The following is a 19673-nucleotide window of genomic DNA, read 5'->3' as shown; positions in this document are numbered from 1 at the left end:
TCCTTCAGTCTGGAGCAGCTCCGCACCAAGCAAGATGCCCTTGGAGGGATTTTACCTCCAGGGAGAAGAGAACCGGAGAACTCCAGCCATGCTGCTCACCTGTACATCTGCAGCCTTTGCTACCAAGGGCCCCCACATCTTGACCAGTTGCTAAACCCAGCTGATAGAGCTGCCCGGAGTCCCTGCCACTTCATTTCCTTCCCAGCACCAGCACTGGAGCTCTCACTGTGGTGAGACCTGCCCCCAGGGGCCCAAGTCCCTGCTGTGATCCAATTTCTGGGATAAGGACACCACAGAATCTCACTATCTACAAAGGCTAGAGATGCAGCTGCACTGTGCTCCACTCTTGCTCTAGAATTGGAGGTTTGACCTACAAATTAACTAGGGCCATGCAGCTGCTGTTCTACATCCCTCCCCCTGAGACCTGAATGGGAGCATTGACCCACCATCATATAGGCAGTCCTATTGCTCTGTGCAGCGCCCCATGCGCCCTAAATTGCGACTTTGACCCATCATCACTGGGTCAATGTTGCTCATTTGGGGTAGAGAACTTGGGTGGCTGGGAGCTGAGGGGTTACCATGTAACTTCTTTATTTTCTCATATTTTTGAATATCTATTGAATTTTCTTGTATGTGCATGAATAATGTTTTCAGAAAAATAAACTACTTTAATATTCCTAACACTTGACAGATCAGCTTCAGACCATGAATTAAACTCAAACCATAAAGTAAACTCTGGTTTACTTTAGGATCAATCATCTTTTTCATTGAACTCTTTTGTTTTTGAATTTCCATTTCTGAAGCTGGAGGGCTAGATTGTATGGACAAATTCTCCCACTAAAATAGCTTAAAATGCCATGTAACGTAGAAAAATAGTTGTCTTGAAAGGATTAAAACTGACAAGATAGTAATAAATGACACAATGAGCCTACCCCGAAAGGGAGAGAAAGACCTTGTTTGGCATCCGAAGAGAACATGAATGGAGCAAAGACTCTGTGAGTCCACTGCCCACAGCTCAGACAGGCAGGTCCAACCTTCCAGCTCTGTGGCCTGAGCTGCTGACTTTTCTAACGTCTGTCTTCCCTTTTAAAACTTAAATAAAGTGTTTACATCCAATTAAGATGTATATATATAATGTACAATATATATGATATAATGTACACTCACTAGAGAAAAATTATAAAATGAGAAAAGCAAATGATGACAAGGTAAAAAGGATGGTAATTCTCACACCTGAGCTATTTTGTTGCATCTCTTTCTAGTCTATTATAGGTGCTCCTGCTGCTGGAACTCTCTTCTCTGAGGTGATGAGCACAGAGCTCAGCGGCCCCAGCCCTGCTCTCTCCAGATGCCATTTCCCCAGTCAGCTCACTGTCCCCCCTCCTGAGAGGGCTGCTTCTCACTTCCTCCTCCCTCCTCAGGCTCCTGCACCCCTCCCTGCTCTGCACCTTGAGGTGATGAACCTCTCTCTAAATAGCCTGCTTATCATATACCTTCTCTGGTTCTGGTTTATGCATTATCTTTACCAAATTGGCTCCTCTTTCACACTCTCCCATCTCCTCCTTATAATTATCTGATAATTTGATTAGCTCAATGTGCAGTGTTTGCTTTATTATGACCATGAAATGCTTGTCACAAATGAGGATTTAGTAGATTATGAGTGCTTTACCTTTTCTGAATCAACTTTTTATTTTCCGGGACTAAGTAAATATCTTATCCATCATTTGCTTAGTTTGTGTTGTTCTCATTTAAATCCTTTCCAAGCTCCCCCTGGGTAAATCTTCATGAATATTCGAGCCCATCCACTATTCCACCTCATGTCTATGCAGACTCCTGTCCCACAGCCTTCAGTCCTGCCCCATGTGGATGGGATGCCTGCATACCTGGGGCAGGGCCAACACCCAGATCCCCTTCAGTTCAGCCTGGGTGCCCTCTGCCTCTCTCCTTCTGGCTCCCTGTTGCCTGGACCCACGTGCTCCCATCTTTTGTTTTTCTCCATCATTTCCCCCCCTTTGCCTAGTGGTATCCGTGGAAGGGAATGTGGAAAGTAGACACTGGCACTCTAAACATCTGATGTGCCTTTAGGCTACCCTCGCCCTGATTCTTATGGTGATGGGATGGAAACTCTGTACTGGACACAGTTGTCCTTGGGATTTGAGAACCATGCATGTCTTCCAGCCACCAGGACTGTGTTGCTGTGTCTTAGAGTTTTCAAGGTGTCTGTTCCTCCACCTTCTTTCAGACATCTCCTTGTGAAGTCTCCTGGTGTGGGCCTCTTGTCATCTACTCCAATCAAGAACTTGGTCAGGTCTTTTAATAAAATATGTATTTTTCCCTGTAAACTCCAAGAAATATTTTTTTTTTTGTTTTTTAATTAGAGAGAGGGCACAAGTGAGCAAGGGTGGAGAGAGAGAGGGAGAAAAAGAGAGAATCCCATGACAGGCAGAAAGAGAGAGAGAGAGAGAGAGAGAAAGGGAGGCAGAGGGAGGGAGAAGCTGGGCTCACCAGAAGCAGGGCACGAGTTCACCTGATGTGGGACTCCGACTCACTAACTGTAGGATCATGACCTGAGCTGAAGTCAGAGGCTTAACCAACTGAGCAACCCAGGTGCCCACTCAGAAAAATCTTCTTGAAATTTTTTTCATCATTTCATACTCTCCATTATTTTTTAAACTATTGTTATTAACTTGTTGGAATCACTTGATTGAGAACCAAACAGTTCTTGTCTCCTGTTGCCATCACCTCCTGACTGTACTACTTCAGGAAAGTACAACTGTAATTATCCACTTTATCAACGAAATTATTCATTTCTATGGTTATAGTTTTAACTCCCAAGAGCTCCCTTCTTTTTCTATGATGGTTCACCACTGTGTGTGGTTCACATTCTGTTCCATATGCCTCTTACACTCTGTAGATATGATTGATTCTAGCGGTAGGGGAGCTGTTAGGTCTCCTGTCATCTGTTCTCGGGATATCCTGATGTTTCTCCATGCAGCACTTATCTCAGCAGTGACTTATGTTTGTCTCTGTCATTTCTGCTAATGCCCACCTCCCACAGGACAGTGCCAGTGTTGTGTCACCAGGGGCTCATGCTTGATCTTCATCTTACATCTGGAGTCAGCTGATCCTGAGCCACTGGAGGCCTCGAGATGTACACGGGATGATGGGCTTTAGTTTGACTTGAGCAGGTAAGTCATATTGCTTCTTAATGTCCTCCTAGGCTCTGAGCCTAGCAGCCTCCCATTGCAGAACATTCTAGAACATTGCAATAGTTCACTTGCATGGATTATATATCATACTTACCTCATGATGGACAGGGAACCAAGGAAAGACAAGTCAACAAGGCTTCTAAGAGCAAACTTTCTGGGTTGAACCTTGGCTCCGCTGTCTCCTTATCCCCTCTGAGTCTCCCTTTCTGTTTTGTACAAAGGGATTCCCTATGGGGCTCCTCATGGGTTTGCTTTGATGATTATCTTTGACCCTCTGTGTAAGTCACATGGTGATAATGCCTGAGATATATTAAGTGTTCCACATCCATACTTACCATCATAATATTGGTTATAGCACTTAAGATAAGTTCTGTTCTTTGTTTTTATAAGCCAAAAATTTAAGAACATCCTTGAAAATATACTCTTGAGAACATGTATGATTATATCCTTAGGATAAACTCCTAAAAGAAAATGTCTGTGTCACAATATAAGCACGTTTAAATTGTGGAGACATTTTTCAGAACAACCCTTTAAAAATGTTACACCAGTGTTCACTCCCATCACCCTTTATGCCGTTGTATTTTCCCAACCCTGTGTTGTACACTCTCATCACCTACTTTCATCTTTGCCACGTTGAAGATTCCAAGTTTTATTCCCATTTCTTGTTCCACATCCTCATTTTTATCACTAATATATTTGCTTGACATATTAATTCCTTCCTTTCCAAATTGTTTTCTAACATTTAACTTTTTTTCTTTATCTTTTTTTATTATTTGAGTGCATTTGACACACTGTTCCATTCCTTTCAGGTTTACAACATAGTGATTCATCATGTAATCCAATAATTCCACTCTTGGGTATTTACTCAAAGATAATGGAAACACCAATTCCTTAACTATTTTTTGAATGAGTTGTAGCTATTTTAAAATATGGAATATAACACAGAAAAAACAGCAGCCCCCACATTGGGAACTGGTCTGACACTGCAGCTGGGTTGCAGTGTGGTCAGAAGCTGACCGATGCCACCACTGGACCATATTACTCTCCTGTGGGACACGAGCCAGTCATCTCAAGAACATCAACATCAGACAAGGACACTCTGAAACCATGACATTACTTTGTCTAATTACAGACAAAAACAGGCACTGTACAACCCACAAAATACCCAACATCTCCCTGTGCTGGTTAATGTGAGCAATCACTGCTTCTTTACCCTTACTGCTTTATCATCACTCTGGTCTGTCCTGCTTAGAAATGAAATTCACTCAGATGGTCAAGCATAGAATTGCCCACACGTCCTCACAACATGCAGTCAGGAGTGTGCCCCAGCTTCCACAAACCCTCCCCAAAACACCCATCCAAAGTTCATATCCTTATAGGTTCCAACACCATATTAAGATGTCTCATGGCCCCAAAGGAGTGCGTTCTTTCTCAGTGCAACAAGTAATAGATCCAACTTGAATGCCCACAACTGCTCCTGGTGGTCTTTGGCTGGAGAACATTGAAGCACGTTACCCTTTTGTCTGTCAAAATTGTTTCTGTGTCTTTTAATTTGATCACGACATGTGTTTGAATCTTTGTGAGTGCTTGACATGCAGAAATTTTGTTTGGCTTTATCATTTTCATATCACAATTTTCAAATCATTGGGCCACCCTTAGAGAATTCTTCATCCCACAATTATAAATGTTTCAGGTATATTTTCACCTTGGTAGAAATGAAGAGCAGAGGGTCTCAAGGGTGAAGGAAAACACAGAGAAATGTCTGAATTTGGACAAAGGAGCAACAGGTAAAAGATTCTAAGGTGGTGGAATCTAAGATGTACATCTTCTGCTTTAGGATTTTTACAAGTATGTGCAGGGCCTACAAGGTAGCTCATATATGTTGTGTTCAACGAATCCTCTCTCTTGGGCTCAGTGAAGACTTATGTGCCTGCTTATGTTTACCGGGTTAACACAAACAACACCAAGGCACCGAAGGTAATAGAAACTAAAATTACCTCCAGTGATGGGCATTTTTGAACAGTTATCACCTTGATTTGATATATCATGTTTTGTTAATCTCTATACACTTTAGCAGTTATAATGCATTATTAATTAAACTCTCATGCTGTATTGTAAGGGTATGTCTCAAACACACGTAGATAAATCCATGACTTCTATACGAAGATAAATTTAATACACACATACCTGTGAATCACATAGTATCTTTTTTGAGGAGGATTCCAAAAACTAAGAATATTCTACATATGTACTGTCCAAATGGAGACTACTCAGGACACAGGGGTGGCTCAGTTGGTTAAGTGCCTGACTCTTGATTTCAGCACAGGTCTTTATCCCACAGTCCCACAGGGATCAAGCCCTACGTGGGACTCTGCAATGACAGCACAGAGCATGCTTGGGATTCTCTCTCTCCTTCTCTCTCTGCCCCGCCCCCCTTCAAAATAAATAATTTTTTAAAACTAGTAGCTACTAGCCACATATGGCTACTTAAATTCAAATTCCTTTGAAACAATTAAAAATGCAACTCCTCAGCACACTAGCCCCATTTCAAGTGCCACCTGTATCTCAAGAGCCACATGCAGCTTGTGGCCACCTTGCTGGACAGGGCAGATATAGAACAATTCCTTCATTACAGAATGTTGTATTGGACGGTACTGCATTGCATGCTTTATGGGCCTCAAGTCAGATGCATTAGGTACATGTAAAATGTGAAGACCAATATTATTTCTCTTACCGACTACATGAGATCTCTGGGATGCGAATACATAGTAAGGTGGTATATCACAAAATCAAAGTCGGTCATGCATGGGTCTGGTGCCAATTACAAAAGGAAATACCGGCCCCTCCACCTCCTTCCCAGACTGAGGACACTCTGGCAGCAAACTTCCAGGAGGTGACTTCTGTCCCGGGTGCCCTCAGGGGCTAAACTCAGAGCTAAGTTACCAGAGAGAGCCAAGTCCAGCTCAGGGAAAGGGATTCTGCTAAGAAGAGGCCAGGGCAGCTGATGGCTCAGAGCCTGGAGCCTGTTTCCGATTCTGTGTCTCCCTCTCTCTCTGCCCCTCCCCCGTTCATGCTCTGTCTCTCTCTGTCCCAAAAATAAATAAACGTTGAAAAAAAAAAATAATTAAAAAAAAGAAGAGGCCAGGGCAGGGATCAGCTGGGAGGCCCTCCCAGGCTTAGTCAGAGCAGCAGTTCTCAAAGTGAGGTCTGTGGAACACCGTACGTCACTGGGGCCCTGTCACAGAGGTTTAAACTATTTTCATAATAGCACTTAGACAGTATTTGCTTTTTCACTATGCTGATATTCGTACTGAGGTGAAACAGCAAGAATGGAGGTTATGGGTCCAAACTGCAATAGTTGTTACTCCTCACCACTACTTCCAAAAAACAAAACAAAACAAAACAAAAAACCAAGCGAAACCAAACCAAACACCTCCCTCCTCTTTCTGTGCCACCATAATGGCGCACATGTCCTGGCAGACGCTCCCCAGACCATAAACAATGCCGGGAAGAGAGGCAAACACCAGGTCTTATTAGGCTATGCTCCAAAGTCATCGTCCTGTTTCTAACTGTGATGATGAAGCAGGGTCACACTGGCAAATTTGAAGTCGCTGGGGATTACATTGCTGGGGAAATTGTTATGAACCTCACAGACAGTGGGGCACCTGGATGTCTCAATCGGTTCAGGTCATGATCTCATGGTTTGTGGGTTTGGGCCCCGAAACGGGCTCTGTGCTGACAACTTAGAGCCTGGAAACTGCTTCGGATTCTGTGTCTCCCTGTCTCTCTGCCCCTCCCCTGCTCACACTCTGTCTCTCTCTGTCTCTCAAAAATGAATAAACATTTAAAATAATTTTTTAATTATTATCTTTACTAAATTATTCTCAAACCAACATTTTGAACATGTCTTCTATGATGACATGGGAAATATAGCACTTCTGTTACAACCTTAAGCCTCAAGGAAAACAGTTCGTTTTTTTTTTTTTCTCAAAATGCTCTTTTTACTTGAAGGAATGAATGACACAGAACCTTGGATTATTTAGACTAGATATTTGGCAGAAGTTTTCTTGAAAAAGGACATGAACCTATCCCTTCACGAAAATCAACTCACTTAAGACAAGGCAGTACTTGTTGCCTTCATAAAATGTAAGCTCTTGAGAGAAAATCAGCATTTTGGAAAACTTGTGGTCCACCAATAATCCTGATAGCTTCTCATACTGACAAGCATTTTGTTGGGATCTGTAATAAATGTAACTTTTTGATAATTCGATTCCACTCTAATCAATGATGGAACACCTATATTACTTAGCGAAACAACACACAACACGTTACTTAAAAACAATCATGCATTAGTACAAGATCCATTCCATGTGCAGATGGGCCTATGGATTTAATATAACAGAGAAGGACCAGTCAATCAATGATGCTGTTTCAGGATCCAGTTTGCAAATAACCGTAGAGAAAGTACAACTTGTGTAGTTGTAATATAGTATCAAAGATGAAATTCCATAACTATCTGAAAAGGTTATGACACATACTATTCTCCTATGTTTGGTCAAGGATGTAATTTTTTTCATATACTTCAACCAAAACAACACAATAGATGCAGAAGCAAATCTGAACATCTACTGGTCTCTAATGAGACAGACAAGAAAGTGACTTCCAAATATGTAAAATGTAACAAACTCCACTCTTCTCACTGCCTTGTTTATTTGGGGAAATAGTTATTTGGGAGGGGGGGAGTTCAGGTGGCAGAGGAGTAGGGGGACCCTAAGCTTGTCTCCTCCTTGGAACACAGCCAGGTACTTATCAAATCAAATCATTCTGAATACCCGAGAACTCAATTGATGTTCTGAGAAAACAAAAACTTTAAGTCTACAAATAGAAAAGCGACCACCTTCTGGAAGGTAGAAGGCAGGAGATTTGATTTGGGGGAGACAAAGTTGAGGGTAGGGCAGCAGGGAGTGAGCCTGCTTATGGAGATACTTCAAGTATTATAAGCAGCACAAAATTGGAATTTTAGTCCGCTCTTGTGGGGGTGTGCTTGGCTTATAAGTGCTCAGGTGGGAACCGGGAGGAGTCCCAGGAGTGGCAGCGCAGTATGAGAATCTCTTGGTAACAAGAAAGGCCGGGGCGCCCAAGTGCTGCGCTGCTCCCAGGTGTAAAGTCCCCCAAATTTGGGGTTTTGAAACTCAGTCCTGCCTGAGACAGAAAAGCTCGGACACCGGCAGGGTGAAAGTAAGGTTCTGATGGAAATCAGGGGCAAGAGGGGTGATTGATTACTCTTCTTTGAGGGTTCCCTGAGGAGTGGTTGACACGATCTTTTAGCTCCAGGGCTGGGAGAGTGGGGCGACGCCCCATTCATCCCCGCCCAGCAGCACTGAAAGGCTTCAGGGAGCAAAACAGCACCACCTAGTGGGGGCTGAAGCCACTTACACCAAGACCAGCCCGATTGCACCCTGGAAGCACATTTCCTCTGAAACAAGTCAGCCTGAGTCCACGGCAGCAGGCCCCTCCTTCAGAAGACCAGCACAAACCACTCACTCACTCACAGCAAGTCTACTGATCACAGTGCTACAAAGCTTCAACTCTCGGGGAAATAGGATCCGGCTTCCGGTTTACTTTTATTCTTTATTTTTTTATTATTTTCATTTATTTTCTTATTTTTTCAATTCCTTTTTTGTTTTTTATTATTTATATGTATTCTTATATTTTATTTTTTATTTTATTTTATTTTATTTTATATTTTATATTTTATTTACTTTTAGTTTTCTGTTTCCTTATTTTTGTTCTATTTTGTTTTATATTTTAGCTCTAGATTCTTTTAACAAGCAGACCAAAATACACCCAAGGACCTAGATTTTTTGTTGTTTTTTGCTTTTTATTTTTGTTTTGTTTGTTTGTTTTCTGTTATTTGTTTTTCTTTCTGCTTTTCTTTTCCAGACAAAATGACAAGATGGAGAAATCCACCCCAAAAGAAAGAACGGGAAGTAGAACTCATGGCCAGCAATTAAATCAATACAGATATAAGTAAGATGTCTGAACCACAAGTTAAAACAATAATTACAAGGATACTAGCTGTGCTTTAAAAAAAAAAAAAAACCAACATTCTCTGATATCAGAGAATCCCTTCCTGCAGATATAAAAGAACTAAAATTTAGTCAGGTCAAAGTTAAAAATGCTATACCCAAGATGCAAACCTGAAAGATGCCATGTCAGCAAGAATAGGCAAGGCAGAAGAGCCAATTAGTGATATAGAAGATAAAATTCTGGAAAATAATGAAGCTGAAAAGAAGAGGGAAACAAAAACCATGGATCACGAAGGCACACTTGGGGTACTCAGTGACTTATTAAACCGTAAAAACATTTGAATCATAGGAGTCCCAGAAAATGAAGAGAGAGACAAAGGGGCAGAAGGTTTATTTGAGTGAATTATAGTTGAAAACTTGCCTAATTCGGGGAAGGGCACATATCAAAATTCAAGAAGTGCAGAGAACTCCCATTAACTTAAACAAAAGTCAGCCATTGCCAAGGCATATGATATTCAAATTCACTAAATACACCTAAAAGGAAAGCTTCATGAAAGCAGGAAGGGGGGGGGGGGAAAGGTCCTTAACATACAAGGGAAGACAGATCAGATTTGTAGGAGATCTGTCCATGTGGAAACTTGGCAGGCTAGAAAGGAGTGGCAGGATATATTCAACTGAAAGGGAAAAATATGTAGCTAAGAATTCCTTATCCAGCAAGGCTGTATTTCAGTTTAGAAGGAGAGATAAAGAGTTTCCCAGACAAAGTCTAAAGGAGTTCATGACCACTAAACCAGCCCTGCAAGAAATTTTAAGTAGATAAAAACAAAAAACAAACAAACAAAAAAAAAAAACAGACCAAAAGCAACAAAGACTAGAAAGGACCAGAGAAAATCACCAGAAATAGCAACCCTATAAGTAACACAATGGCACTAAATTCATATCTTTCAGTCATCACTCTGAATGTAAATGGACTAAATGCTCCAATCAAAAGACATAGGGTATCAGAATGGATTAAAAGAAAAAAACAAGATCCATCTATATGCTGCCTATAAGAGAGTCATTTTAGACTTAAAGGCACCTGCAGATGGAAAGTGAGGGTATGGAGAACGATCTGTCATGCTAATGGATGTCAAAAAAAGCTGGAGTAGCCATACTTACATCAGACAAACTAGATTTTAAGACAAAGACTATAATAAGAGATGAAAAGGGGCATTATTTCATAATTAAGGGGTCTATCCATCAAGAAGAACTAACAATTGTAAATATTTATGCCCCCAACTTGAAACATCCACATATATAAATTAATTACTAACAAACATAAAGAAACTCATTGATAACAATACAATAAGAGTAGGGGACTTTAACACCCCACTTACAACAATGGACAGATCATCCAAACAGAAAATCAACAAAGAAACCTTGGCTTTGAATGACACTCGTTCAGATAGACTGAACACATATATTCAGAGCATTTCATCCTAAAGCAGCAGAATACACATTCTTCTCGAGTACACATGAAACATTCTCCAGAAGAGATCACATACTGGGTCACAAATCATCCCTAAACAAGAACAAAAAGATCAAGATCATACCATGTGTATTTTCAGTTCACAACACTATGAAACTCGAAGTCACCACAAGAAAAATTTGGAAAGCCTTCAAGTACATGGAAGTTAAAGAACATGCTACTAAAGAACAAATGGGTTAACCAGGAGATTAAAGAAAAAATTAAAAAATACATGGAAGCCAATGAAAAGGAAAACAGTACAGTCCAAAAACTTTGGGATGCAGCAAAGGTGATCCTAAGGGAGAAGTATATTGCAATTTAGGCCTATCTCAAGAAGTAAGAAAGGTCCCAAACACACAACCTAACGTACCCCTAAAGAAGCTATGGAAAGGAACAGCAAATAAAGCCTAAAGCCAGCAAAAGAAGGTAAATAATAAAGATTAGAGCAGAACAAAATATATAGAAACAACAACAATAATAACAACAACAAAAACAGTAGAACAGATCAATGAAACTAAGTACTGGTTCTGTGAAAGAATAAACAAAATTAATAACTCCATGGCCAGACTTATCAAAAAGAAAAGAAAGAGGATTCAAATAGATAAAAATCATGAATGAAAGAAGAGAGATACACCACAGAAATACAAACAATTATAAGAGAATACCATGAAAAATTATATGCCAAAAACTGGCAATTGGGAAGAAATGGACAAATTCCTAGAAACTCATGCACTACCAAAACTGAAACAGGAAGAAATAGAAAGTTTGAACAGACCCACAACCAGCAAAGATTTGAATCAGTAATCAAAAATCTCCCAACAAACAAGAGTCTTGGACGAGATGGCTTCCCAGGGAAATTCTACTAAACATTTAAAGAAAGGTTAATACCTATTCTCCTCAAACTGTTCCAAAAAATAGAAATGGAAGGAAATCTTTCAAACTCATCTACAAAGCCAGCATTACCTGATTCCAAAGCCAGACAAAGACCCCACTGAAAAGGAGAATTAAAGGCCAATACCCCTGATGAACCTGGATGCAAAAATTCTCAACAAGACACTAGCAAATTGAATTCAACAGTACATTAAAAAAATTATTCACCAGTATCAAGTGGGATTTATTCTTGGGCTGCAGGGCTGGTTTACTATTTGCAAATCAACCAACATGATAAAAGAAAGGATAAGAACCATATGACCCTGTCAATAGATGTAAAAAACAAAAACAAAAACAACAAAACAACAAAACAACAAAACCCCACACATTTGGCAAAATACAGAATCATTCTTGATAAAAAACCTCGACTAGGTAGGGATAGATAGAACATACTTCACAACATCATAAAGGCCATATACAAAGATCTGTATGGGGAAAAACTGATAGCCTTTCCCCTATGGTCAGGGGACATGAATATTCACTCTCACCATTACTATTTACATAGTACTGGAAGTGCTAGCACTGGCAGTCAGACAACAAAAAGAAATAAAAGGCATCCAAATTGGCAAGGAAGAAGTCAAACTTTCACTGTTTGCAGATGACATGATACTCTATGTAGAAAACCCGAAGGACTCCACCAAAAAAATTGCTACAACTAATAATACATGAATTCAGCAAAGTCGCAGTACATAAAATCAGTTTGCAGAAATCTGTTGCACTTCTATACACCAATAAAGAAGGAGTAGAAAAAGAAATCAGGGAATCGATCCCATTTGCAATTGTACCAAAAATAATAAGATACCTAAACATAAACCTAACCAAAGTGGTAAAATATCTGTATTCTGAAAATTATGTAACACGTATGAAATAAATTGAAAAGAACACAAAGAAATTGAAAAGCATTCCATGCTCATGGGTTGGAAGAACAAACATTGTTAAAATGTCTATACTACCCAAAGCAATCTATATATTTAATGCAATCCCTATCAAAATACCACTAGCATTTTTCAGAGAGCTAGAACAATCCTAAAATTTGTATGGAACCACAAAAGACCATGAACCAATAGCAAAAAAAAAAAAAAAAAAAAAAAAAAAAAAAAAAAAAATCCTGAAAAAGAAAAAAGTGGAGGCATCACAATTCTCATTTCAAGCTATATTACCAAGCTCTGGTCATCAAGACAGTATGGTACTGGCACAAAAACAGATATATAGATCAATGGAACAGAATGGAGAACCCAGATATGGATCTGCAACTATATAATCAACTAAACTTTGACAAAGCAGGAAAGAATATCCAACGGAAAAAAGACAGTCTCTTAAGCAAATGGTGTTGGGAAAACTGGACCAATTTCATACATCATACACAAAAATAAATTCAAAATGGATGAAAGATCTAAATGTGAGAAAGGAAACCATCAAAATCCTAGAGGAGAACACAGCCAGCTCAGCTGCACTAACTTCTTGCTGAACATGTTGCTGAAGGCAAGGAAAACAAATGCAAAAATGAACTGATGGAACTCCATCAAGATAAAAAGCTTCTGCATAGTGAAGGAAACAACCAATAAAACTAAAAGGCAATCGATGAAATGGGAGAAGATACTTGCAAATGACATATCTGATAAAGGGTTAGTATCCAAATCTCTAAGAATTTATCAAACTCAATACCCAAAAAACAATCCATTTAAGAAATTGGCAGAAGACATGAAGAGACACTTTTCCAAAGATTTCCAGATGGGTAACAGACACATGAAGGGATGCTCCACATCACTCATCATCAGGGAAATACAAATCAAAACCACGATGAGATAGCAATCTCAATCTCACACCTGTCAGAATGGCTAAAATTAACAACACAAAGACAACAGGTGGGGCAAGGATGTGGAGAAAGGGGAAACCTTCTTTCACTGTTGGTGGGAATGCAAACTGGTGCAACCCTTCAGGAAAACAGCATGGAGTTTCCTCAAAAAACTAAAAATAGAACTACCCTATGACCCAGCAATTGCACTATTAGTTATTTACCAAAAAAGACACTAAAATACAGATTCAAAGGGGTATATGCACGCCACTGTTTATAGCTGCATCATCAACAATAGCCAAACTATGGAGAGAGTCCAAATGTCCATCAACTGATGAATGGATAAAGAAAACGTGGTATATAGGCACAACGGAATATTACTCAGCCATCAGAAGGAATGAAATCTTGCTATTTGCAATGATATGGATGAAAGTAGAACGCATTATGCTAAGTGAAATAAGTCAGAGAAAGACAAACACTACATGATTTCACTCATATGTGGAATTTAAAAAACAAAACAGATGAACAAAGGGGAAGGAGTGGGGAGAGTAGAGAGGGAAACAAACCACAACATAGAGAACAAATAGGGTTGATGGAGGGAGGTGGGTGGAAAGTGTTCTAATTGGTGATTAGTATTGAGAGGCACTTGTGATGAGCACTGGATGTTATATGTATGTAAACAATCACTGAATTCTAATCCTGAAACCAATTATGCACTGTATGTTATCTAACTAAAATTTAAATTAAAAAATAAGTAAATAAAATTTAAAAAATCTATTTCTGTTTTCATGCTATGAGTAATTAATATTTTTCTAAATGAACTAATAAATATTTAAACCTGTTTTCCACCAACTATGGGAAACATTGATAGGTATAACCCACAGACAAAATTATCCTTCGGATCCTTTGTAAGACTGGATAGATATTCTGCGAACACAATGAGAAACACTGACTAACACAGCTCCTGGGGCAGGACTAAGGGAGACAGTGTCACAAAGAGCACCGCAGTAGGAGAGGGGTCTAGGCAAAGTCCCCCGTCGCTGGGCCTGCCTCTCAGGTTTCCAGACACTAAGGCAGTGCTGGGGAAAAGAGGTCGTGTGTACGGGGAGTCCCCATCTTCCACAGTTTTACTTCTCCCAGTCACAGTCTGTGTCATGTCCTCCGGTCTGGATCCTCATGACATAGATCCAGTCCCATTGGATGCCATTTCTAGATAAGCCAATCAGCCGCAAAGCGATTCTGAGTTATAAAGTCTCCTCACCCGCTCCTCTACCAAACTGGGACTCATTCCTCCCAGTCGCTGAGGATGGGGTTCATAGAACCCCAAACGCTCCTCCTGCTGCTGTCGGGGGCCTTGGCCGTGACTGAGACCTGGGCGGGTCAGTGCAGGGTCGGGAGGAAAGGGACTCTGCGGGGTAGGAGCCAGGGGACCGCCTGGCGGGGACGCGGGACTCTTGGGAAAACTGCCTGTCCGCTGCCCCGCCCCAGACCCCCACCCGCCCCCTGCCCCGGCCTTTCCACCCCGGTCCCTCCCAGACTCCGCCCAGCTCTCCCCAACTCGGGTCCCCCTCCCCCTGTCCTCCTGGCCGCCTCCCCCTTGGACCCGGGCCCCGTGCGAGAGGAGGGTCGGGCGGGGTCTCAGCCCCTCCGCGCCCGCAGGCTCCCACTCCCTGAGGTATTTCGATACCATCGTGTCCCGGCCCGGCCTCGGGGAGCCCCGCTTCATCGCTGTGGGCTACGTGGACGACACGCAGTTCGAGCGGTTCGACAGCGACACCCCGAATCCAAGGGCTGAGCCGGGGGCGCCATGGGTGGAGAAGGAGGGGCCGGAGTATTGGGACCGGAACACCCGGATTTACTTGGACACCGCACAAGTTTCCCGAGTGAACCTGAACACGATGCTCCGCTACTACAACCAGAGCGATTCCGGTGAGCGACGCGGGCCCGAGTCCAGGTCATGATCCCCATACGAAAGGACGCGCCAGGGTCGCCCCGAGTCTCCGGGTGTGAGGGCAACCTCGAGGCCGCAGAATTTCCCCTCCCCCGCTCCCCGCTTCCCCTCCCTCCCCCCTCCCCCCCACCCCGCCCCCCACCGCCAGTCCACTGCGTTTCCCGACCCAGGAAAAACCCGCGGGCACTTTTGAGCAGATTCAGTTTCAGTTTGTACTTACTGGCGTGTCTGTCCACGTGGTCTCTGTCTCCGCAGCTGACCGCGGGGGCGGGGCTGACAGTGGAGGGCGAAGCCGACCGCGGAGGCGGTGCTGACCGCGGGGGTGGGTCCAGTATCACACAACATCCAGAGAATGTACGGCTGTGAAATGGGCCAGACGGCCGCCTCCTTCGCGGGTACAGTCAGGAGTCCTATGACGGCGCGGATTACATCTCCCTGTACGAGGACCTGCGCTCCTGGACCGCGGCGGACACCGCGGCGCAGATCACACGCCGCAAGTGGGAGGTGGCTGGTGTGACTGAGGACTTCAGGAACTACCTGGAGGTCACGTGCCTGGAGTGGCTCCGCAGGCACCTGGAAAACGGGAAGGAGACGCTGCAGTGCACAGGTACTTGGGCGGCGGGGCCTCCTCGATCTCCCCTCCACTGGGCATAGCTTCCCACGAGAAAGGGAAAATGGACTCAGTGTCAGAACAGCGCCCCTCCCCGGGTGGGAAGAGGGAGATACGCCTCGACTTTCATATTCCTACTAGAGACAGACTCACCTTGAGGGTGCTTTTCTCTATGAAGGACAGACAGGAATCCAGTCTCTCCCTGGGATGCCTGTTGAGATCATCCCTGAAATAACCCATCAGCAGTTCCCTTTGGCCCTGGCAGCCACCTTGTGAACCCTGACCTTCCCTTTCAAGGCCTTGTTCTCCATCTGATAACATGTTTGGAGATCTGAGTCTGGGTTTTCTGAGTCATTCACCCTCCACCACAGTCAGGACCACAGTGTGTTTCCCCTTTGGACCAGCTGCTTCCTACCCGGGCTTCTCTCCCTGATTCCAGAACTTAACAAGAATCAGGAGATCCCAAAGGCTAGACTGCTGTCTGGGTTTTGTGCTTTTTCCATCCAGACCAGTTGTCCTGTCCACCTCAGGATGGTCACATGGATGCAGTTTCAGTGGCCCATAAAGCTAAACCACAGTGTGGATTCTCTGTTTCTTCTTCCTCAGAGTCTCCCAACACACGGGTGACCCGCCACCCCATCTCTGACCGTGAGGTGACCCTGAGGTGCTGGGCCCTGGGCTTCTACCCTGCGGAGATCACCCTGACCTGGCAGCGTGATGGGGAGGACCACACCCAGGACACAGAGCTTGTGGAGACCAGGCCTGCAGGAGATGGGACCTTCCAGAAGTGGGCAGCTGTGGTGGTGTCTTCTGGAGAGGAGCAGAGATACACGTGCCATGTGCAGCACTAGGGGCTGCCTGAGCCCATCACCCTGAGATGGGGTAAGGAGGGTTTGGGGTAGAGCCCCGTGTCAGAGAAAGCAGGGCCCTTCTGGAGAATTTCACAAAGTGAAGACTGAAGCCAGAGGTCTGGGCCCCTCACCTTCCTTCCCTTTCCAGAGCCATCCTCTCAGCCCTCCATCCCCATCCTGGGCATCATGGCTGGTGTAGCTATCCTTGTGGTCACTGTGGTGGTTGGAGCTGTGATCTGGAGGAAGAAGTTCTCAGGTAGGAATAGAGTGGGGGGGATCTGAGTTCACTTGTCCTGCTGGGGGGTTTCCTAGGTAGCACATTATCCTGCCTGGTTCCTGGGAAGTACCATCCACACACATGTACCTGCCCACTCTGGAGCCATTACTAACATTCACTCTGTAACAAAGCACTTGTGAAAATCAAGGACAGATTTTCACTTGGTAATTCTGGTGATGGGGACCTGACAGGCAGTGACAGGACACAGAGGAAGGTCCCTGCTAAGGACAGACTTCCACAAAGTCAGGTGGGTCAGATCCTGCCTTTCTTCATGTTTCCCGATCCTGTCCTGGGTCTTCAGTCAAAATTCTGGAAACTTCATTTTGGACCAGGACTAGGAAGTTGCTCTAGGATCTCATGGCCCATCTGTCCCAGGTTTGTAACATGATATTTTCTTCCCACAGGAGGAAAAGGACCAAGCTACTCTCCTGCTGCATGTAAGTATGGAGGGGGTGATCCCTGGCACCCTGGGATAGTGTAGACAGGACCCCATGGGGAGCTCACTGCCCCCACCCCCTATAGCTGCTCCTTTAGTATCAACTCCTATGGTTCTGATCACGTCCTGTGTGTTCTATCCCCAGGCAATGGCAGTACCCAGGGCTCTGATTCGTCTTTAATGGCTCCTAAAGGTAAGACTCTGGAGGGCCTGAAGAGGGGAGGAGTGGGGGCACTAGGGACACTTTGAACATGTGAGGGGCTGTTGAGAATGTGGCACTTATGTGACTGATCTAAATGCGTTCATGATTAATTTTTTCACAGTGTGAAACCTGCTCCCTTGTGGGGGTCTGACCAATGCAAGATTTGCCCACGCTCCCACTTGGTAACATCAAGAGCCCCTGACTTCTCTTTCTGCAAGTGGTGTCAGAATGTTCCCATTATGCTAATGTTCCCATTAGCATATTGTGAAAATGTTGGGAGACTGGCCCACCCTGCCTACCATGACCCCTCCCCATACTGATTCCTGTTTCCTTTCTGATCTGCTTTCTTGTTCCAGCAGAGGTAGGGCTGGACTGTTTCCATCCTTGTCTTTATTTCATGTTGGTCAGAGTATTGTTGCCTTACTTCCCTATTGAAAATGAGAATCCAGATATGAATTGTGTTTTGTAATTCTTGGCATGTGGGGATGATGAGGTAATAAAGAAAAGATTTGTAAAGTTGAGGCAGAAAAGAAATGAAAGCACAGAGAACCCTCCAGAATCTGTGTGTTTGCTGTTCTGTGTCTGTTGCAAGTGGGGACAGGAGAGGGCTGGAGGAGCCGAGTGTGGATGGGGCCTGTGTCCAGTTGGTGCTCAGTGCACCATTGGCATGACGTGCTCACCCCTCAGCTGGGTCATGTCTCTGCTCCTTGTCCTTGTCCCTTCTGTGGAACCTTGTGTCACTAGGACCTGTGATCACAGGGACTCAGACATTACCTGTCACAAGGACCTTGTGCAGCAAGTGCTTCCTGTGACTGGGTCATCCCAGGCTCCATCCTGGGTTGAGCCCTCAGCCCCATCTTTTGGGTGTTTTTTATTTTTTTCTGTGGAGCATCAGGCCTGTTTTTGCTCTTGTGTCTGAGTTCCTGTCTCATTCTTCCTGGATGAACTGGCAGTTACAGCAGCAGGAGTCCTTTGGGCTGTTGTTTCCACAGGCCTAGGTGGGCCCTGCACACAGGAGTCTCTGTGGTTTGGAGACATGAATTTTTAGATTCATCCATCTCCTCCCTCTTAGTTGTCTTCTGGATTATTCTTTACATCCTGAGGTAGACAGAGAGGAATCTGGGAGTTTCTCATCCTTTTCCAACTTCAGTTAGTTTCTACCTTCTTTGCCTCTCTGCCCCCTCTTCCTGCCCTTAGTTCTAGTGATGTTGGTGCTGGTTCCCATCCACATTCATGGATTTATAAAGCAGGGTCTAATGTAGATTTCTGTGTGGTTGGAGAAAGGGCCCCATTGAGCCTAAGGCCCATGGAGCCTGATTCTGAAGACAGGACTGTAACTGTGTGCAGTGCTGTGCAGGGGAAATGCTGTGGGGGCGGGGGGGGGGGGAGCTGAGCAGAGAGAGGGAGGGAGGAGCAGCCCTGAGGGAAAGTAGAGGCGGCACTGATGGTGAGGTGGGGGCACTTTGTGCGGGAGCTGCCACGGACGGGCTGTGCCTGAGGCTGATCCAGAAGACAGAGGTCCTCTCCGCTGACCAGTCGTTCCACTGATAGTGTCGTGTGCCACGTGCAGGACCCACTATTTTTTCATCTAGGACACCTCAGTGACTCTAAGAAGAGGCAAACATGCTGGTGTTGTAGAGAATATGTCTAGTAGTGATGGGGTAGATTGCACTTGACCCTGAAACAATGTGGGGATTGAGGGCAATGACCCCATTGTGCAGTCAGAAATGCAAGTATAAGTTTTGACTCCCCTAGAACTTAAGTACTACTGATAATAACCTACTGTTGGATAGAAGCCTTGCTGAAAACTTGAGCAGTCGCTTAGCACATATATTGTATGTTACATATATAGTGTATTGTTGCAATAAATAAAGCT

At 43.8% G+C, this 19673-nt stretch overlaps 1 protein-coding gene and 1 pseudogene across 1 annotated transcript; both read left to right on the top strand.

Annotated features, from left to right (window-relative positions):
* Nucleotides 1-14742: 14742 nt before the first annotated feature.
* LOC121023100 (BOLA class I histocompatibility antigen, alpha chain BL3-7-like) lies at nucleotides 14743-16307 on the top strand. Its single transcript, XM_040464793.1, is given in 5 exon segments — nucleotides 14743-14849; nucleotides 15130-15399; nucleotides 15754-15795; nucleotides 15798-16028; nucleotides 16210-16307. Coding segments are annotated over 5 exon segments (714 nt in total). The 5' UTR covers nucleotides 14743-14776.
* Nucleotides 16308-16555: 248 nt separating this feature from the next.
* LOC121023086 (class I histocompatibility antigen, Gogo-C*0202 alpha chain-like) lies at nucleotides 16556-18356 on the top strand (annotated as a pseudogene).
* The last annotated feature ends 1317 nt before the right edge of the window (nucleotides 18357-19673 follow it).

Source organism: Herpailurus yagouaroundi, unplaced genomic scaffold, assembly GCF_014898765.1.
Source record: "Herpailurus yagouaroundi ecotype Mexico unplaced genomic scaffold, PumYag 511, whole genome shotgun sequence".
Classification (NCBI taxonomy): Eukaryota; Metazoa; Chordata; class Mammalia; order Carnivora; family Felidae; genus Herpailurus; species Herpailurus yagouaroundi.
Note: the sequence above shows the minus strand (reverse complement) of the source record. Positions and strands in the feature narration are given on the sequence as shown.